Source organism: Mustela lutreola, chromosome 6 (assembly GCF_030435805.1).
Source record: "Mustela lutreola isolate mMusLut2 chromosome 6, mMusLut2.pri, whole genome shotgun sequence".
Classification (NCBI taxonomy): Eukaryota; Metazoa; Chordata; class Mammalia; order Carnivora; family Mustelidae; genus Mustela; species Mustela lutreola.
Window position 1 is genome coordinate 15,089,838 of NC_081295.1, and position 23,100 is coordinate 15,112,937.

At 41.9% G+C, this 23,100-nt stretch overlaps 1 protein-coding gene across 3 annotated transcripts in view; it reads right to left on the minus strand.

Annotated features, from left to right (window-relative positions):
* CCDC170 (coiled-coil domain containing 170) overlaps positions 1 to 23,100 on the minus strand; it is a 94,647-nt gene that overhangs the window by 63,415 nt on the left and 8,132 nt on the right. For all 3 annotated transcript variants that reach the window (XM_059176763.1, XM_059176762.1, XM_059176764.1), the window contains exon 2: positions 9,569 to 9,683. In XM_059176763.1, coding sequence (XP_059032746.1) covers positions 9,569 to 9,601 — 33 coding nt within the window. In that variant the 5' untranslated portion in view covers positions 9,602 to 9,683. The remainder of the gene's footprint in view (positions 1 to 9,568; positions 9,684 to 23,100) is intronic.

Consider the following 23,100-nt stretch of genomic DNA (forward strand, 5'->3'; position numbering starts at 1 on the left):
AAGATGCATTATTTGTATAATTAAATATAATTTAAAGAAAAGGAAAATATTGGAAAGAAAATGTTAACTGTAGTTATCTTTTTTTTTTTTTTAAAGATTTTATTTATTTACTTGACAGAGAGAGATCACAAGTAGGCAGAGAGGCAGGCAGAGAGGGAGGAGGAAGCAGGACCCCTGCCGAGCAGAGAGCCCGATGCGGGACTCGATCCCAGGACCCTGAGATCATGACCTGAGCCGAAGGCAGTGGCTTAACCCACTGAGCCACCCAGGGACCCAACTGTAGTTATCTTTTAGCTATAGAACTAGGTTTTATTTTCATCTTTCTTCTATATTTCTATATTTTCCAAATCCTTAACAATGACCATGTATTACTTTCTTAATCAGAATAAATGTCTCCCCTTTAATTCACACACACCAAAAAGAACAAAGACAAGGATAGACAAAAATCACAAACCCACAATAAACTGTCTTTATGAGGAACACGAGCAAAAAGCAGCAACCCCAGACAGCAAAGAACACTCAAAACACGTGACAGCAGACATTTCAAGGGAGTTTTTCTCTTAGGGAAGCCTTTGTGTAGTTAGCAAACTTTTTTGAAAATTCCTCAACTTTTTCTACAAGTATTAAATAATCTTCACTTCTCAAAAAAACTAATTTTACCCTATTCAAAATCGGCAAGATTAAAAACTTATCCATTTGTCCTCATCGGAGGATAATCTAAGTTATTAGGTATCTATCAGCTAGGCTATGAAGCAATTTTATATTAATTTTAGAAAGCCAACTACATATTATTTGATTCTGCTACTGATATTATTATGATAATGACAGAAATTGACTCACAGGGTGGCTCATAGTCTTCTCAGAATAGAGAATGGTTTCAAAGCTCAATGGCATCGAGGAGACATAAATTTATTCATAATTTAGTACACAATGTGCCCAATTACCTGACCTAGGGACAATGTCTTGGGCCAGTCTTGCTACTATGATAGATAGTTGTCTTATTACCCCCCTGGACAAAAAAATGAGAAGAAAATCACTGTCTGCCTGTGACACACAAAATCTCCTAATCCATTCCTATCTCCCTATGCTAAAGCAATCTTCTCTTTGTTCCAGCATTGTTCCACACTGCAGTGCACAAGTGTGTGACCAAGGGTCTCTCAGTATGGAGTGTTTCCTGTAGTCTCAGTGTCTGTTTGTCTGTCTCTCTCTCCCCCCCCCCACCTTCTTCAAGCTTCTAGGGCTGTCCCAGTCAGCAATCCCTTCTCAGACCTTCTTCCCTACTCTCCAACTTCTTCCCAGAAAATACAGTTTCTTCCCTAGTTTACAGCACAAATTAAGTCTTGCAAATTGTATTTCTCCAACATAATCAGTGCTCTAGTCCATTTTTGACCACGCATCTGTTCTTATCCCTAATTTGAGGGACTTTCCTGGTCCTCCTGCTTTCGTTTCTTTGTGTATGTGGATTTGGTCTCTGGGGATCACTAGTGCCTGCAGGGTGTAGTGTGATGTGTGCGGAACCCAGGAAAGAAATCCTTGCAGTTGTGGGAAAAGTTTTAGAAGAGACATTACGATACAAGTTCTGTGGAAAAGCTCATCTATTATTTTCATATTATTTTCCAATTTCTTGGCTCTTAGATGTCACTCTTATTCATTTAAAAACCCTTCTATGGAGGATGAAAGAGTAGGAGGACCCTAAGCTGACCTCATCCCTTAGATACAACTAGGTAACAGCCGTATCAGTGTAAATGACCCAAAAAATGACACAGGGACTGGCCAGATTCTCCACAGTTAAATGCAGAGAAGAGGCCTCATAGAAGAAGGTAGAAAGGGCAGAGACAAAGTCAGGAGGAAACAGACCTGCAGAACTGTCCCCAGAAGGCAGGGGGAACTCCACAGATATAGAGAGGGGAGAGAAACAGATTCTCACAAGAGGGAGCCTGCACAAAAAAGATGAATCCTCATAACATTTGGCTTTGAAAATTAGAGGGACCAAATTCTATGATTTCTTGCCATAAGTGGGGCTTAAAACTTGGAACTTTAAAAATAGCAGGCTTGCAGGAGAGCAAGGAACACAAGAGGAAACTGAGTCCCTGCACTTAAAGAGACAGTGCAACAAATAACCCCACGGAGTCATAGCATGGAAGCAGATTTTGAAAAACACCTGGGGTATATGGAACAAAGATCTGTTTACTAATCTCAGAGCACGGGTTAGGGGGGCAGGGATCATTCAGAGATTTCTCTGGGAACACAAGAGCTGGCAGCTTCATTTCCCTCCACTCCTCCTCACCATAAACACATAAACACCTGAGGGAATCAACCGTGAGCCAACATTCACTACATAACCTGCTAACAGTGTGCCCTGCCCACATGTTTTCCTGTGGAGCCAGGCCAGTGTATGCCTTGCTAATACCACACATCCAGCCACCGCACTCTTTTACAGATCCAATCCCGCTGCAGGTCACCTCCCAGTGATGCAGACCTTGCTGGCACTGCGCACCCCACCCCCCACACTCTCCTGAGGTTCAGTGCTACTCCATCTCTGCTAAACACCTGGTCTGACTCAACTTAAGCCCAAGGTGGCCTTAGACTGTCCCATTAACACCACAGGAACAAAACACTGTCCGTAACAGGCAAAAGGTGCCATTGAAGATGATCTGCCTAATGGCAAATGGGGCTCAGCCACAACATCAGTGTGCATAGACACACACCGGAGACACCCCTGAAGTGCCAGGTGCTGGTGAACAGGGAACACTGAAGCACAGGGCATTACAGGACATCTTTTTTATAAGGCGGCTATTTTCACTAGCAGAAGACACAGCTGACTTTTCTAACACAGAGAAACAGACACAAAGAGTAAGACAAAATGAGGAGACAAAGGAATATGTTCCGAATGAAAGAACAGGACAAAAATCACAGCAAAGGACCTAAACGAAACAGAGGTAAGTGATATGCCTGATAGAGAATTTAAAGTAATGGTCATTAAGATGGTCACTGGACTTGAGGAAAAACTGGAGGACCTCAGAGAGACCCTTAACAAAGAGATTAAAAAAAAAAACACACACACATTAAAAAAGAACCAATCAGAGATGGAGAACTCAATATCTAAATTTAAAAATAAATAGATGGAATAAATAGTAGACTAGAGGAAGTAGAAGAATGAATCAGTGACCCAGAGGACAGAGTAATGAAAAGCAATCAAGCTGAACAGGAGAGAGACAAAATAATAATAAATGAAAACAGACTTAGTTTTCATTTAAAATAAATGGAAACAGAAATCAGTGATGCCATCAAGTGTAATAACATTCACATTATAGGACTTTAACAAGGAGAAGAGAGAGAAAAGGGGGCAAAAAATTTATTTGAGAAATAATAGTTGAAAATGTCCAAAATCTAGGGAAGAAATCAGAAATCCAGATCTAGGAGGCATGGAGAACCCCCAACAAAATTAACTAAAAGAGGGCCACACCAAGACACACAATAATTAAAATGGCAAAGTGTAGTGATAAGAGAGAATTTTAAAAGCAGAGAAAAGAAAACATATAAGGGAAACCCCATAAAGCTATTAGCTGATTTTTCAGCAGAAACTTTGCATGCCTCACAAAAGGGACATGATATATTCAAAGTTCTGAAAGACAAAAACCTGCAGCCAAGAATAGTCCATCCAGCTATCATTCAGAATAGAAGGAGGGATAGTGTTTCCCAGACAAACAAAAGTTAAAGGAGTTCGTGATCTAGAAATGTTTAAGGGGACTCTTGAGTGGGAAGAAAAGATCATAAGTAGGAGTAAGAAAAGTAGGAAATACAAATGCAGTAAAAATAAGCATATCTAGGGGCATCTGGGTGGCTCTGTGGGTTAAAGCCTCTGCCATCAGCTCAGGTCATGATCCCAGTGTCCTGGGATCGAGCCCCACATTGGGGTCTCTGCTTGGCAGGGAGCCTGCTCCTCTTCCTCTCTCTGCCTACCTTTCTGCCTACTTGTGGCCTCTGTCAAATAAATAAATAAAATCTTTTTAAAAAAAATAAGCGTATCTATAAAAATCAGTCAAGACATTCACAAAATTAAAAATGTAAAGTATGACCTCCAGTACTAAAATGAGGGGATACGAGTGAAGAATGGATTCAGACTTAAGCAATCATCAACTTAACTGCTATATGCATATCATATATAAACCTAATGACAACCATATATCAAAGACCAGTAATAGATATGCAAAAAATAAAGAGATAGGAATCCAACGACATCACTAAAGAAAGCCAGCAAACTTTGGGAGAGGAAAGCAAGAGAAGAAAGGAACAAAGAACTACAAAACAATAAAACAAATAACAAAATGACAAAAAGTACATATTTGCCAAATAATTACAAATGAAAGTAAATGGACTGAACACCCCAATTAAAAGAAACAAGGTGATGAAATGGATTTTAAAAAGGAGACCCATCTATATTCTGCCTACAAGGGACCCATTTAGGACCTAAAGGCACATGTAGATTGAAAGTGAAGGGACGGGGGCACCTGGGTGGCTCAGTGGGTTGAGCCGCTGCCTTCGGCTCAGGTCGTGGTCTCGGGGTCCTGAGATCGAGTCCCGCATCGGGCTCTCTGCTCAGCAGGGAGCCTGCTTCCTCCTCTCTCTCTGCCTGCCTCTCTGCCTACTTGTGGTCTCTCTCTGTCAAATAAATAAATAAATAATCTTTAAAAAAAAAAAAAAAAGAAAGTGAAGGCATGGAAAAGTGTTTATCATGCAAATGGAAGCAAAGAGAAAGGCAGGGTTGCAGGAATTACACTGGACAAAATAGACTTTAAAACAAAGACTGTAACAAGAGATAAGGAAAGACACTATATAATCATAAGGAGAACAATCCAATAGAAAGATGTATCAATTGTAAATATTTATGCATCCAACATTGGAGCTCCCAAATACATAAAATAACTAACAGCAAATATAACAGAAGAAATCTACAGTAATGTAATAATAGTAGGGGAATTTAACAACCCCCTTCCATCAATGGACAGATCATTCAAACAGAAAATCAATAAAGAAACAGAGGTTTCGAATGACCCATTGGACCAGATGGATCTAGTAGATACATTCAGAACATTCTATCCTAAAACAGCAGAATACATACTCTTTTCAAGTACACATGGAACATTCTTCATATGGTCATACATTAGACCACAAAACAAGTGTCAACAAATTCAAAAAGACTGAAGTCATGCCATGCACCTTTTCTGGTCACAATGCTATGAAACTAGAAATCAACCACAAGAAAAAAACATGGAAAGAACACAAATACGTGGATGTTAAATAACATGCTACCAAACAGTGAATGGGCCAACCAAGAAATCAGAGAGGAAATACAAGAATACATCAAGACCAATGAAAATGAAAACACAACAGCCCAAAACCTTTAGAATGCAGTAAAATCTGTTCTAGGAAGGTAGTTTATAGCAATACAGGCCTACCTTAAGAAGCAAACAAGAAAAAAATCTCAAATGAACAATCTAACCTTATATCTAATGGAGCTAAAAAAAGAACAAACAAAACCAGTAGAAGGAAGAAAATAGTAAGATTAGATCAGAAATAAATGAAATAGAAACTTAAAAAAAAATAAAACAGAACAGATCAATGAAACTGGGAGCTAGTTCTTTGAAAAGACTAACAAAATTGATAAAACTTTAGGCAGACTCATTAAAAAAAGAAAAGAGGACTCAAATAAACAAAATCAGAAATGAAAGAGAAGAAATAACAACTAACACCACAAAAATACAAAGGATTATAAGAGAATATAAATTGGATAAGAGAATATAAATTGGATAACCTAGAGGAAATGGATAAATTTATTTTATTTTTTTTAAGCGCAGACTTTTTTCACTATTAACATATAATATATTTGTTTCAGGGGTACAGGTCTGTGATTCATCAGTCTTACGCAATACACAGTGCTTACCACAACACATACCTCCCCAATGTCCATTACCCTGCCACCCCATCCCCCCAACCCCTCCACTCCAACAGCCCTCTGCTTGTTTCCTGAGATTAAAAGTCTCTTAGGGTGTGTCTCCCTCTCTGGTTTCATCTTGTTTCATTTTTTCCTCTCTTCCCCTATGAAGCTCTGTCTTGTTCCTCAAATTCCACGTATCAGTGAGATCATATGATAACTGTCTTTCTCTGATTGATTTATATCACCTAACATAATACCCTCTAGATCATCCACATCGTTGCAAATGTTAAAATTTCATTTTGATGGTTGCATAATATTCCAGTGTGTGTGTGTGTGTGTGTACCACATCTTCTGTAATAGATAAATTCTTTAAAAAATATAACCTCCCAAATTGAATCAGAAACAAATAAGAAATTTGAACAAACCAACTAACCAGCAATGAAATTGCATCAATAATTTAAAAACTCCCAACAAACAGAAGTCCAGAATTAGACGGCTTCACAGATGAATTCTGCAAAACATTTAAAGAAGAACTAATACCTGTTCTTCTCAAACTATTCCAAAAAATAGAAGAGGAAGGAAAACTTCCATATTTATTCTCTGAGGCCAGCATTACCCTAATACCAAAACTAGATAAAAATACTAAAAAGAGATTAAGAGAGAACAAGAAATACATGCCAACATCTCTGATCACCAAAAATGCAAAATCCTCACCAAAATATTAGCAAACCAAATCCAACATTTTAAAAAATCATTCACTACAATCAAGTAGGGATTTATTCCTTGGATGCAAGGGTGGTTCAATATTTGCAAAGAAAAGGAAAACACTAATTGGGGAAAATATACACACCCCTATGTTTATACTAGCATTATTTACAGTAGCTAAGATATGGAAGCAACCCAAATTTCCATCCACAGATGAATGTATGAAGATGACATTGGCGGGGGGGGGGGGGGGTGCGTGTGCGTGTGTGTAAAGCAATATTACTCAGCCATAAAAAACAGTAAGATTTTTGTCATTTGTGACAACATAATGCTCAGTGAAATAAGTCAGACAGAGATAGAACCCACATGATTTCACTTACATGTGGAATCCAAACAAAACCGATAAGAAAACAACCAAAAACAGAACATCTCTTAAATACAGAGAACTGATGGTTGCCAGAAGGAAGGTTGGTGGAGGGATAGATGATATAGGTAAAAGGGATTAAGAAGTACAAATTTCCAGTTATAAAATAAATAAGTCATGGAGATGAAAAGTACAGCATCGGAAATATAGTCAATAATATTGTAATAACTCGCATGTGATAAGATGGTGACTATATTTACCGTGATAAGCAATGAGTACCATACAGAATTGTCTAATAACTGTGTAACGCTCTTGAAATTATTCTAACACTGTATGTCAACTACACTTCCAATAATAAGTTTTTTTAAAAGCACAGAAGAGTACTATAGGAACAGCACCATAAAGAAATGTACGAAACGGTATCAGTAACCTTTCTGATTGGTAATAATGTGGGTGACTTTTTTTTAATTGATTGCACAGATTATTATTAACCAGAATAGATACAACAAGATGGATGAAGACGGGAGTGGTAATAGGAATAAACATTTCTGCCTGGATGTCCCACGAAAGCTCAGCAGAAAAGCGAAGTCCAGCACCGGTCAGCTAGAGGAGGGGCCTGGGAAGGAACGGAGCAGGCACCATAGGCAAGAAACCGTTCAAGATACAAGGCAAGCTTGAACAAACTAACTTTCCATGTGACTGAAGGTTTGGCTAGAGATTAGACAGGGGTAATGTGATTCGGCTGACCTAAGGAGTCTGTCTATTACCCACCCTGTCTACAGAGGACAGTGTTCGCCCGCTAGGGGAGGAATCTGGTTGGGTCTGCGTGTCATCACGTCTACTCTGTGGAGCTGAAGAGGTTAGATCAGTACAAAGGAGATGTGATGAAGGGAAACCAGCCAGGAGGCGATTGCATCAGCCTACACTGATTTTTGGATGAAGCTTTGGCAAGTCCATTTTCAAGCCTCATGTTGAAACGCTTTACAATTATTACATCAGTTTAGAATATATGACTGTTGGAGGCCTGGGAAGTTGGAGTTAGACAGATGATCCCTCTACCCACAGGCGACGGGACATACTTCACTGGTCTCCGCGGGAAGCTGGATCCAGCTGATGAGGAATGCAATCTTCATACCCAGACAAGAGGTTCAGAAATAGGTTTCTGATATGAACCAAGTTCATGGTGTCAGATGGCATTCAGAGGATTGGCTGAAGAGTGTGCATTCACGCATTCTATATGCTCCACTTCAAAATGATCCTTAAAAGGCCAGAAACTCAGAGAGAGGTCGGCTCAGACTCCATTTGCTTTGATCCTGCTCTAAAAGAGCTTTTACTGAACAGGGACTTGCCATGGCATTGTTTCGTGGGTCTTGAAATTTGTCATGGTTTCCTGTAGTGAACAGGTGTGTTGGCGAGCAACTTGTTTGCATTACCTTGTGGCCCTAGTGGATTATGTGATCCCGGAGGGTCTGCTTGGAAGGGCCAAGTCCAAGGAAAATGCTACCTCGCACCAGCACACAGCCCAACAAGCACATGCGTGATACCCTTTCCCATCCTCCCAAGCTCTCCCTCTTTTAATATTTCTTTATTGGCCATGTACTTCCTTTTCTCTTTTTGACACTGGATGAGAAATAAATCTGAAACTTGGGAGGGAGGTTAGAAATTATTTTCTTTGAAATCTGGACCCCTGGTAACCTGCAAAGATTATGGGAAACCTAGCAAGGTGGTGACTTGCTTTTGGTTTAAAATCTTGCCATAGTGTAGAAGCTCTTCGGTTACTGGGGAGTATGTTTCAGAACACCCATAGAGTCGAAAGGAAGGCAACTTTGGTTTGTGAATGCTACTGGAGAGGGACAGGCCTATGGGCTTCCTAACTCAGCCCACTGCTGGGCCAGGGGGCTCAGCAGACGCCAACAATCCTACAGGGTTTGGTGGAATTCGGTACAGAATTTGGCAGATGAGAAAGGAATGAGATGGTAGGGTGAATCAGATGTGAGGACTGGAGTATTGGTAAGAAGAACGGTCATCCATCCCGCCTTCATTCACCTACTCTACAAATAATCACTGAGCATTTTCAGTAAGGTCCTGAGTAGTGCTAGGGACGACTTAGCGAACATCGCAGTCTTCTGCGGGAAGGAGACATTAAATACTTAATTATGCATGTAATTTATTACTTGTTATTGTGTTAAGTGCTGCGAAGGAGAAGCCTCAGTTGCTATGGAGAATAGCTCAAAGACAGCACTGTGGTCAATGGGGTTTTGATTGGTGAGGTTCTGCAGAAAATTAGAGGAAAATGAGTTAGGAAGACTTTGAAATCACAAATAGGAGAAGAGGGACAGGACTGCTAGGAAGGCACAAACACTGTCCACCCGGTGCCTTTCTTCCTTGGCTCTGATGCCTCCTTCCACCTTGCCCAGCTGCCTCCTGCGGTGCCCTTGTCCTGCCTGCACTGAGGACGTGCTGCCGGTGCTGGCGAGGACGCAGGACGAGCTCCTGTCATAAAGGAGATTAAGGACTCTATGTTTCAGAAGGAAGGGCTTCCAAAATAGGAGTCTACTCACATTCATCTGTCCTACAGAGCGTGCCGCGGACATCCTTATGCTCTTCTTAATAAGCCACTAGAGTTGCTAGGCACTGAGGTTTAAGGTTGGAAATCTGCCGTTAATCCGATCTATCCTGGACACAAAAGAGAGAAAAATTAATTCTAACAACTTGACTGTGGCTTGGCTTGTCTCTTTGCAAGGTATTCTTGCTGGAAGGTGACACATGATGGGATTTCTTTCTAAAGAGAAAGCTGGAAGGATTATACATGGCTAACTTTTCCCTGCTGTCATTTTCTTTTTTTTTAAATAAAGCAGGCCTCTCTTGAGACTTTGTTGTTCTCAGGAGTGTGTAAGCTGGACATCAGGGCTTCCTTCTTGCCGTGGCATTTTTATGGAGTTTTCTTTGGGCTGAGCTAAGGGCCAGCCACCCTGGAAGAGAAGGCAGGGCTCTAGCGCAACACACAAGCCTATGTAGGTCACTTTCTCCCTCCCGCTTGTCCTTTGTTGGTTGGAGATCTTTTTTACAGTTAATGAAAACATCAGAAATCACTGAATTCTCATGTTAATCCTTGAAGACACTTACTACTCTGGCTATAAGATTATTTATATTCCACTTGTTTTTGTGATGAACTTCCTGTCCCAAATGTAGTCAGAAGGTTGTACTTGCATAACAAATGCATTCCAAGGACTGCTGGGAACTCAGTGATGCTGCTTTCGGCCTCTCCCTTCTTTCCGCACACTGAGGTTCAGGTTTGGGGTTTCCTGTTGCCTCTGCAGCCAGGAAGGAGTGCACAAACATAATATTCGGTTTCTTAAGTCTGAAAATTAGGATGTGAAAATTGAGAACCTAATAAACCGGACTCTTTAAGCACACTTTCAGTGGCCTTTGACTTAATGAAGAAATTAATCTTAATATTAAAATTAGAGTCACTGTTCTTTAAAAGACTGGAATATCAAAAATGGAGTTATAATTTCCTTTCTCTGTGATCTCTAATCTTGATCCTCTGCCTCCATCCCAGAGGTAATTACTAGGTAAGTTTGGTGAGTATCCTTCAGACCATTAAAAAAATTGGGGGGGGGGGGGGGAGGTGCCTGGGTGGCTCAGTCAGTTAAGCATCTGACTCTTGATTTTGGCTCAGGACATGATCCCAGGGTCATGGGATAGAGCCCTGCCTTGAGCTCCACGCTCAGCAGGGAGTATGCTTCTCCCTCTCCTTCTGCCCCTCCTGATCCCCCACTCTCTCTCTCTCAAATAAATAAATCTTTAAAAATATTTTTCATTTTTACTTATACCTGTAGAAGATATATTATTTTAACATATATTCTTAACCATAAATAGTATGCTAGTTTTGCTCTCATTTATTTTAAAAACAGTATGTTTTTAAGATCTATTCCTATTATAGCCCTAAGTAGATTCAGTTTGATTCTTTTCTTTTTCGATTCCCATCTTACAAATAGACTACACTTGACCAATTCCTGTATTAATAGACACCACAAACAATGAACATTCGCGTGGAGTTAGAATTGCACCTCTGGGCTACACACTAAGTGCCTCCTACACTGGCAGGGCCATTACCCACGTCCATTCATTAAACCTACCTAAACATATGTTTTAAATTGTACACTACAGAAGAGCAATCATTGCTTCCAGACCTACTTCCAGTTGTTTGTTATTTGCAAATAGAATTTGTTTTTCAGGCCTTAATTGCCTCATTTGCAGGTGAGGGGGTAAGAACAGTCCCCACCCACTTGTGATGAACTGTCAAGAGTGAACAGAAGGGCCCCTGGGTGGCTCAACTGGTTAAGCATCTGGCTGGGGTCCTGATACCAGCATCCTGGGAGCCGGGAGTCTGCTCCTCCCTCTCCCTCTGCCCCTCCCCGTCACTCATGCTCTCCATCTCTTTCTCAAATAAATGATAAATAAATAAATATACAAATAAATATATTTTATTTATAAACAAATAATATATATAAATAAATATATTAATTAATTAATTGAAATGAATAAAACAGTGAATGGAAATCATTCCCAACTCAGTGAATATTAGTTAGGATTATATATACATCATACACACACACATATTTTGTATGTATACATATTTTATATATATATATGCATTATATATAATTATGTTATATATATGTAGGGTTTTTAGAACACACACACACACACACATATCTATTAGAGTTATATCAGGATTAGTACTTGAAGCAAACCTCCCAAAGTTTTGGCATCTCAGTTTTTCTAACTCCGCTCCTCCCCACCCAATGAAAACAAGACTCAATTTCTTTTAACAGAGCACCAGGACTAAGGGTATTTTGGAATACTGTATTTTTTTCAATAGAGATACTGAATTAGAAAGATTTTTATTTTTTCCCAGTGGGGTTAACATACAGTGTTCTGTTAGTTTCAGGCCTACAATACAGCGACTCAACATTTCTGTGCATTACTCCGTGCCCATCATGTGAGCATCCTCTTAACCCCCGTTACCTATTTCACCCATCACCCCACCCACCTCCCCTCCGGTAACTGCCAGTTTTTCTCTATAGTTAAGAGTAGGGTTTTGGTTTGTCTTTTTTTTTTCCTTTGTTCTGTTTCTTGAATTCCACATATGAGTGAAATCTGCCTGTCTCTGACTGACGTACTTCACGTAGCATAATACTCTCTAGTTCCATCTGTGTTGTTGCAAATGGCAAGATTTCAGTCTTCTTTGTGACTGAATAATATTCCACTGTATCTATGTACACCACATCTTCGTTATCCATTCATCCGTCGATGGACACTTGGGCTGCTTCTATAATTTGGCTACTGTAGATAATGCTGCTATAGACATGGCGCACATACATCCTTTTGAATTAGTGTGCTGGTATTCTTTGGGTAAATACCCATTACTACTATCACTGGATCATAGGGTAGTTCTATTTTTAATTTTTGGAGGAACCTCCATACTGTCTTCCACAGTGGCTGTGCCAATTTACATTCCTGCCAACAGTGCAAGAGAGTTTCCTTTTCTCCACATCCTTGCCAGCACTTGTTGTTTCTTGTATTTTTTGTTTTAGCTGTTCTGACAGGTATGATGTGATCTTATTATAGTTTTGATTTGCATTTCCCCTGATGATGAGGCTGAGGACCTTTTCATGTGTTTGTTGGACATCTGTATGCCTTCTTTGGAGAAATGTTTATTGTGTTTTCTGCCCATTTTTAAATTAGATTATTTGGTTTTTGGGTGTTGAATTGCGTAAGTTCTTCATATATTTTAGATACTAACCTTTCATCAAATATGTCATTTGCAAATATCTTCTCCCACTCAGTAGCTTGCTTTTTTGTTTTGTTAGTTTCCTTCACTGTGCAGGAGCTTAATATGGTGTAGTCCCACTAGTTGATTCTAGCATTTGGTTCTCTTGCCTGCAGAGACATGTCCATAAATATGTAGCTGAAGCCAATGTCCAAGAGATTACTACCTACATTTTCTTTCAGGAGCTTCATGGGTTCTAGCCTCATATTTAGGTATTTTATCCATTTGGAGTTTATTTTTGTGTATACTGTAAGAATGTGGTCCAGTTTCATTTTGTTTTAATATTTTTATTTATTTATTTGACACACACAGAGAGAAATCACAAGTAGGCAGAGAGGCAGGCAGAGAGAGAGAGAGGAGGAAGCAGGCTCTCCGCTGAGCAGAGAGCCCAATGCGGGGCTTGATCCCAGGACCCTGAGATTATGACCTGAGCCGAAGGCAGAGGCTTAACCCACTGAGCCACCCAGGTGCCCCAGTTTCATTCTTTTGCATATAGCTAGCTGTCTAGTTTTCCCAATACCATTTAATTAAATTGTGTGGGGTTTTTTTTAATTACGTGCTTAAAAAAAAAAATCATTGCGATCATGCTATAACTCTAATTTTATACCTTATCTTCTTCAGTAGATATTAATGTTTCCCCAAACATTCTTTAAAATATTAAAACCTGGGGTGCCTGGGTGGCTCAGTGGGTTAAGCCCCTGCCCTTGACTCAGATCACGGCCTCAGGGTCCTGGGATCGAGCCCCGCACTGGGCTCTCTGGTCAGCGGGGAGCCTGCTTCTCCCTCCCTCTCTGCCTGCCTCTGCCTACTTGTACTCTCTGTTTCTCTGTCACATAAACAAATAAAAAACCTTAAAAATAAAATAAAATATTAAAAGCTGTATAATATTCCTCATACATTTGCAGTTTAACCTGACTATTCTCCTATATTTGGACATTTAGTTATTTTTTCCTATCTGTCACTATTATAGATTTATTAGAATTCTGATTGTTTCCTTAGGATAAATTTCTGGGAGGGAAACAACTGGGTTAACATAAATAAAAATTTTAAAGATTTTGGTACACAGTCTATAAAAAGTAGTACCAACCTAATTCCCAGCAATAATTTATTACAACATTCTCATGGCATTGGGATCACAGCTTAACCAGTCCCTTCTCAAAATTTTCTATATCACTTTGAACATGCCTGCATTTTAATATTTATGATATGAATAATAACAATAGTAATATTAGCCATCATTTTTTTGAGGTCTTGATATAAACAGGCACAATATAAGCACTTTACTAACATTACTGCAGTTAGCCCTTAGAACAGTCCTTACAAAGGGTGTGGAGCCCCAGCTTGCCCAAGGACACACACATAGTGAGTGACCAAAACGGACTTCAAACTCCTAAGTCTATCTAACTCTAAATCCATGCTTTCATCCTGGGGTCTGCAAATGTTTTTGTTTATACAATCTATCAGTATGAATTTATGGAATTAATTCAATATTTACTTATGTATAAATGGCTAACAAGTACTACTATGCAGATTAGGCACATTACCAAATATACACAAAAATACAAATAAAGATGAGATTACTATAAATAAAAATTGAAATATTTTCTTACTGAATCTCTCATAAATAATTTTCTGCACCTCCTGTAGCCATCAACCCACTTTGGAGAGCACAGCCCTTACCTGCTGCACTTGCTCTTAGGTCCACCCCCTGAATAAAAGCTCCACCAGGGCAGACCCCATGTCTGTTCCCCAGCACTGCATCCCCCGTGTCTGCAACAACTCTGGGCACAGAGTTGGCACTCATGAAACACATGTTGAGTATTAATAATTGAATGAATGATTTGGGTACAAGGTTGTGGGTTGGAAGGCAAAACCTACAAATTAATTATATTTGTATCCCTAGTGCCAGGTACCTTTCCTAGGATATGACAAGCACCTCCATAAATGTCTGTTGAATGGAGACCCACTCAGTATTTTTTAAATGTTTTGTTAAATAGATGGATGGAGGAGTAGATGAACAACAGAATGAAAATGCTTCTTCCCTTTTGTTCACATCTCTAAGGTCAGCATAAAAATAAAAATAAAAAAACATAAAAATACCTACTTGAATTTATTTACTTATTTATAAAAACACCTAACTAGCCCTAAACCATGGCCCCTATTAAGAAGTACAGGCGAGGGACACCTGGATGGCTGCCAATTAAGCATCTGCCTTTGGCTCAGGTCATGATCCCACAATCGTGAGATCGAGTCCTACATCAGATTCCTTGCTCAGTCTGGAACTTGTTTCTCCCTCTGCCTGCTAATTCCCCTGCTTGCGTACACTCTCTCTCTCTCTCACTCTCTCTCTCTGACAAGTAAATAAAATCTTAAAAAAAAAAAAAAGACAACTAAAAAAGAAAAAGAAATACAGATGGGATTTCCCTCACCTCTTGTAAAAATAGAGAATAATATACCTCATATTTTTAAATTAGCCCTTGCTAGAGATCAACCTAGAATAGAGATTGGAGCTTTAGAAGAAACCAGAGAGGGCAGGAGACAGTTGACCAAGATACCCTGGGAAGGAAAGACCATCTTGTTAGGTAAGGATAAAAGTATAACACATTTGTAAAATGCTTCCCTTGAAGGAACTAAAACTATAAATCTTAATCCTTGTTAGGATGAAGGTCCAAAGCTAATAAATTTGCAATTATTTCTCTAACGCGTCCTGCCTTTAGAAGCTTGTTAGGGCCTGAGCAACAGCCAATCTTGGTCTCAAGGTTTTAGACTAGATGTACAAGGTTTTACAGATGGGAAACGCCATCAGTCAACTCTGTAACTTCAGCATCTTTACTCTGTAACCTCACTGTTACATGTCACTTAAATGCACTCGTTAGTACATTAAGGTGGTTTGTCTTGCCTTTTCCTTCAGATACGACTGTAATAAGTCATTAAAGTAGCATAAATGTGGCACTTCTCTCTGTGGCTCCTCTTCACTTATTCCCATTCCTACAGTGGGTATCGTCACCTCACCAGAATGTAAACTCCATGAAGGTACTAGTATCATTATTTACAGCCACCAGATAATAAATACTTATCATGTTAGGTCTGTGTTAAGCATGATTTAAATACTATGTTTTCTTTTTTAATTCCAAGACCAACTGTTTGAAGCTGTTACTACTATCTATAACAAGGAAATTTAGTTTCAAAAAGGAAAAAAATCTGATCAAATCTTACAGCTGTATACTTCTGACTCCCCCCCTCCCTGCCCCTCCCCTCTTTTCCTAATCTCTCTTAGTCTGGCTCCCTCTACCCCAGCACCTGATGGCCTGCTCTCCCTCCTTATATTGGTCTTCCCGAGCCTCAATCTAAATGAGTTCTTGTGTTATTTGATTTCATGACACCCCGTCTGTATCCTTCATATTATAACTACTATTTATATGGTTTTTTATTTCATATCTCTTTCCCAGTGAGACCACCATGTCCCCAGTGACTGGGTTTCAGTTAAATACTAAAAAATGAATATGAAGGGGCGCCTGGGTGGCTCAGTGGGTTAAAGCCTCTGCCTTCGGCTCAGGTCACAATCTCAGGGTCCTGGGATCAAGCCCTGCATTGGGCTCTCTGCTCAGCGGGGAGCCAACTTCCTTCCCTCTCTCTGCCTGCCTCTCTGCCTACTTGTTATCTTCCTGTCAAATTAAAAAATAAATTAAAAAAAAAAAAAGCCTTGAGGATTTACTGCGGAAAATTTATTCCTTTAAATTGTAGACTAGAGGGACGCCTGGGTGGCTCAGTTGGTTAAGCAGCTGCCTTCGGCTCAGGTCATGATCCCAGCGTCCTGGGATCGAGTCCCACATCGGGCTCCTTGCTCAACAGGGAGCCTGCTTCTCCCTCTGCCTCTGCCTGCCATTCTGTCTGCCTGTGCTCGCTCTCTCCCCCTCTCTCTCTCTGATAAATAAATAAAATCTTTAAAAAAAAACAAAAATTGTAGACTAGAGGGGCGCCTGGTGGCTCAGTGGGTTAAAGCCTCTGCCTTCAGCTCAGGTCCCAGGGCCCTGGGATCCAGCATATCCCCCCACCCGCGACCCCCCCCCCCCCCCCCCGCCCCTGCATCAGGCTCTCAGCAGGGAGCCTGCTTCCCTTCCCTCTCTCTCTCTCTCTCTGCCTGCCTCTCTGGCTACTTGTGATCTCTGTCTGCCAAATGAATAAATAAAATCTTTAAATAAATAAATAAATAAATAAATAAATAACTTGTAGACTAGAGAACAGTCCATGCTGGAGAATCTTTTTCCCACTTGAAAGGGGATGCGTGGCTCCAGTCCCCAGAAGGAGGAGACCTGACCGGCACTTAGGTGTTGCTGGCCCTCTTGGGAACTAACACCTGAGATGAGTGGGAAGGATAATAAAAACCCCAGCTACCTTCCTGGCTTCCCAGGATGGCGCCCCCACAGACGGACGCCCACTGGAGAGCCCTACAGGCAGCAGAGTAGCTCCTGGGAGTGGACCGAGAGCAGGGATTGAGGGACGTGCCCATGGGGCCCACAGGCGGCTCTGCCTTCTGTACTCACTTCTCAAGCAGGGAAGCGACACCCTACCCTGGTTCCCCATCTCCCCAAGAAAACCAAAAAGGGGGACATAGATCAGGCCACAGGTGTAAAGGGACTTGGGATAGGAATAAGCGACCTGCTGCACGGCTGGGTCTTGAGAGGCCAGAGCAAAGCCGAGGATGTCAGCAGAGACCCACGTCCAAGTCCCCAAGGGAAGTCAGAGCCAGGGCTGCAGAGGACAGTCTCCAGCCCAAATGGGCCTACCCCCCCCCTTACCCCCCACCACCGGGTCCCAAGAGGCTCAAAACCACACCCATCCCCACCCACAGAAACTTGGTTCACCTAAGGGAGAGAGGGAGTGAGGTAAACACTGGAATAAGTTCCCCTGAATTGACAAGATGGTCTTTTTCGTCTAAAGGGAGGAAACAGTGTCTCCTGAGTTAAGCTCAGTTGTTGAAAAAAGTTTCATTTTTGCCAGCCTCGGTTACATGCTCTATACTCACTCCCTGTGAACTCTCTGTACTCCAGGCACTCACCAGAGGAAGTTAACTATTGTCTGCTCAGTAACCCCCCCCCCAAAAAAAAGTTAAATTTAAAAAAATCCAAATATGGCAGCCAGAAATTAATAGAAACAGGTTAAGTTGATATTGCTCAGGTTCTACAAATTATAGGGGCAGAACACATTTCTCCAGAGAAGTCACATCTTTAAGGCACAGGTTAATGTACTTCAGCTTCGAGAATGAGTGTTGCGAGAAACCACCACATGAAGAAAGGCTCTGCTTTGAAGACACCGCCCATTGTGTACCATCATAACACTTCACATTTGTCCGGAAGGTCGTGGCCGGAAGTGGGGAGGGCTGGGGGCAAGTTGTGAGAATAGGGGTGGGTAGGCTAACTTTAGAACACTGACTATATCAGGTGGGCGGTTGGGAAAAACACACACACACACACACACACACAAACTGGGTGGCCTCAAAGACAGATGTTTGTTCCCCCACAGTCTGGGGAGGCTCGGAAATCCAAGATCAAGGTACCAGGTGATTTGGCTCCTGGGGAGAACTCTCTTCCCAGCTTGCTGATGGCCATCTTCTCATTGTGTCCTCAAAGAATATAGAGATGTCCAGTCTCTTCCTCTTCTTAGAAGGACACCCATCCCATCACAAGGGACCAGCCTCATGACCTCATCTAAACCCAGTTACCTCCTGATGGCCAGCACACTGGGGGTGAAAACTTTGCCGTGTGAATTTGGGAAGGACACAAACATACATCAATGCACGATAGACTGCACGTTGAATTGCCCAAGGTGGGAACAGGGGAATCCAAAGTGGAAGTGGTTGTGGGGTACTGGACATGGAAGCAGTTGATTCACATTTCGCAGTCATCAGTGATGTCTACCTGATTTCTTCCTACTTTCTAATAATCCAGATCCACATCTGCTGATGCCAAGGGTGGAAGCTTCCAGAAAGCTCTGGGAAGAACAGTTCTACGTATACTGCTCTCTTCTCCTCTGCCGTTGATTTACCTGATGACTCCACTGTCTTTGTATTTTCCAGAATGATTAAAAAAAATCTGGTCTTATACCCAGCACTGTTGGGAAATGATGCCGTTTTTTACTTTTCCTCTCTTTGAATGCGGCTCAGAGAAGCAGCAGACGTAAGCACACAAGCTTGGTCTACTCTCGAGTGAAAAGCCCAGATCAAGTACTAATGCTCCAAAGAGGACACTGAGGCCTGGAAAGGTTCAGGGATGGTCATAAATTCTCAGCTTTATAAAACAGCGGGGCTGACTTAATGTCATATGTTCTCACTATTTTATATATGTTTCTGGTATAAAATATTTTGGAAATTTTGATTAGTTTATTAATATTTCTTGGAAAACTTGAGGTGCAAATGAACCTGACAACATAAAGAGACCAGACCTGGAAAGATGAATTCAGCTCATTTCAGTCAATGATATCCAAGTCTCTTCATTCCAAGGTTAATATTCTTCTGAGGCCAACAAATATTTGGTCAATAAATGAATAAAATGATGAGTAAACAATTTTCTTAATAGATGCCCTTCACAGGAAGAATTCATTCCCTTCGGATCTTTTCTGTGTTCTCATCTGCTTCCCCTCAACCATCACATGGTCAAAGTCAATGTTTTAAAAATTCTTCTTCACACTCTCCATGGAAAAACTCTTATTTCAATGGATGTCTTAAAAAAAAAAAAAAGCAAAAAAAAGAGAGAGAGAGAGAGAAAAGAAACAAACAAAAAAAAAACCCTCATTTCTCTGGCCTTCCTTTATGACTTTCAAGAACCACCTATGTACTCAGGAGCCCCAAATATATGATGATCCCAACCTGAAGCCTCTCTGTTGGGCTCAGGATCTACATCTAACTGGCCAGCAGGTATCACCCAGACAGCCAAGACACCTCCCACCCAACATGTCCAACGGTGAACCCTGAACTCATGCTACTTTCCAACCTGTTCGTTCTCCATTTCAGCGAATGACAACAAACACCCACCCCGTTCCTTGAACCAGAAGCCCATACTTTACATTGTCTCTCTCTCCTTCCAGTTCCAATGCCTCCATCTTGATTCTCACACCTAAGTCACTGTTCCCTTTCCATGTCCATCGTGCCTACCAGGTCACCTAGACTACCACAATAGCCTCCAGAGTGTCTCCCCAACTTCAGACTTATCCCAACCTTCACCCTCCCCCCGACCAAAGGAAAATATATATATATATTTTAAAGTAAGCTCTAGCCTAACATGGAGCTCAAACTCGGGACCCTGAGATCAAGAGTCACATGCTTTATGCCGTACCCCGAAAGGGATCTTTTTTAAATGCAGAACTAGTCGATATATCCCAAGACTTAAAATTCTCCAGGGGCATCCCTCGCCCTTAGGGCACAGTCCAAACTCCTGTAACGTCCTGTATGATCTGACCCTTGCCTACTTCACCAGCTTCTGCACCCATGACTTCTCACCTCACTGTGCTCTCCAACCACACTCCGGCCACGCTGGCCTTCTGCAGATGCCTGAGTGGACTTGGCTTCCTGCTCCTCCACCCATGCTTTTGGTGTGGAGAAAATGTATCCAACACAATCACCCTGATCCTTTGCCTCGCTAACTCTTACCTTCCAAAGCTCAGCTTAAAATTCACTTCCTGGGAGAAGACTGCCCTGAACACCATATCTGGGGAACACCTTTTATTAATTAGTTTCAGAGGTAGAATTTAGTGATTCATCAGTTCCATGTAATACCCAGTGCTCACAGCATCAAGTGTCCTCCTCAATGTCCGTCACCCAGTTACCCCACCCCCCACCCACCACCCCTGCAGCAACCCTCAGTTTGATTCCTAGAGCTCAGCATCTCTTGGGATTTTTCTCCCTACTTTCATCTTGTTTTTCCCTTCCCTTATGTTCATGTTTTGTTTCTCTGCATAGAAGTGACATCATACGATATTGTCTTTCTGGGACTGACCTTATTTCACTCAGCACAATACCCTCTAGGTCCATCTGCATCATTGCAAATGGCGAGATAGCGCTCTTTCGGACGGCTGCGTAATATCCCATCGTGTATACACACCACCTCTTCTTTATCCATTTATCTGCTGGTGGACATCTGGGCTCTCTCCATAGTGTGACTATTGTGGACATTGCTGCTATAAACATTGGGGTGCACGTGCCCCTTCAAATCACCATGTTTGTATCCTTTGGATAAATACCTGGTAGTACAGTTGCTGGGTCGTAGGGTAGTTCCATTTTTAACTTTCTGAGGAACCTCCATACTGTTTTCCAGAGCGGCTGCTCCAGTTTGCATTCCCACCAACAGTGTAAGAACGTTTCCAGGGAACACTTTTGCTCCTCACCTGACTTGACCTCCCTTTGGCACATGCCACACAAAGCACACTCTCCTTGCATTCTCCTCACACCTCTTCCTCTGCTCTCTGCATGGCTCCCTCCTCTGACTTACCTGGCCCTCCCCTCTCTCAGTCCCTCTTGAAGCTCCTCCTCCTTCACCACTTCTTAACTTGTTATTTTTTGGGGTCCTGTCCTCAGCCCTCTGTCACTGGAGACACCTTCTCTGGCCAACTTCCTGCCCTGTTGAGATTTCAGCCATTCCCAGCATCTGATGGCCCCCAAACCTGCACCTCTAGCTAGAGACGCCCATTTTCAACCGTCTACTGAACATCACCGCATGTCCAGCTGGGGCTTCAAAGCCAACATCATCTCCCCGCCAGAAGCCAAATTTGCCCAGCTCCATCCTCACCCCTGGTCTACCATAACGCCCATATAATTGTTCTTGTATTTCCTGCAAGATCCTTACCTGACACCATGTCTTTACTCCAGGCATGCTTTCTGCCACCCTTTCTTAAACTGGGATGTGTTACTATTCACCCTTTAGCTCAGCAGTTAGGAACAGTACCTTCTACTTTGTCACTCCATTCATAGCAGGCACATGTTTCTTAAGTTTCATTTCAAGGTGACAGAAAAGTTGCAAGAATAACCCAATTAACCCAAGTATACGCTTCCCTTGGATTCGCCAGCCGTGAGAACATTTTGCCACATCTGACTGATGCCTTTCTCCATGCGCTGATTACAAATATGACTGCTGAACCATGGGTAATTGGCCGACATCATGGCCCCTCACCCCTCAAAACTTCAGTACGTATCTCCAAAGAGCATGTTCATCCCTTTGCATAAAACAAATTTAAGGACTTTGACAATGACATCATAGCACTCACCGATTACCTCGGGATTGTTCCCAGGAGCCCCTGTACCTGCCTCACATGTGTTGTCAAGCACCTGTCGAGCAAAGGGTCCTCAGCCTCTCTCGGACTTTCCTAACATCAGTGACGAGATGAACAGACACACGGCTCCTAACGTGGTGCACTGAGAACCCAACAGCTCTCGTAGAGCATGACCATGGATGCCAGAAAGGATTCAGCTCCGTCTATGAGGGAATGCTGGACTGGACATACCCCAGCTGAGGGACAGTCTATGAGCTGGGCCCTTTCTAGGCACATTGCTCTCATTCCTGCCTAAGGGCCACTAGCTGCCCCTGTGATGACTGAGAACATTCCTTCTTGGGATCATTCACAACTCAGCACAAACCTCTCCTTAGGGTGCCCTCTCTACCCGCCCTATCCAAAGTAGACCTCACCCTCAGCCCAGCCCCCCTCGATCTTGATACCCTGCTTTAGCTTCTCGTTAAAGCATTTCCCACTCTCTTTTTTACCCTAAATTACCTTGCTTACTATTCACTTTTTTGTTATCTATTTCCCCCAAAAGAATACAACTTTTCTGAGAGCAAGACCTTATCTAAAACAGCGCCTGTTTGGGACACCTGGGTGGCTCAGTCAGTTAAGTGTCTGACTTTAAGTCAGGCCATGAGCCCAGGATCATGATCGCGGGGTCCTGGGACCAAACCCCACCTTGGGCTCCCTGCTCAGTGGGGAGCCTGCTTCCCCCTCCTCCCCATTCCTGCTCTCTCTCGCTCGCTCTCCCAAATAAATAAAATCTTAAAAAAAAAAAAAAGGAAAGAATTTCTGTATCTTCAGTTCCTAACAGAAAGCCTAGGATGCAATGCAAGATTGCCAAAATAGGTGACGAGCACGACGTGTGGCTCACTAAGCAGAATACTTCTGACTGGGGTTTCCTCCCAACTCCTCACTTTCGATCACTCCAAATGTTCACAGGATGTCAGCATCAAGACTTCCTCTTCCTATTCCACTTCTTTTACC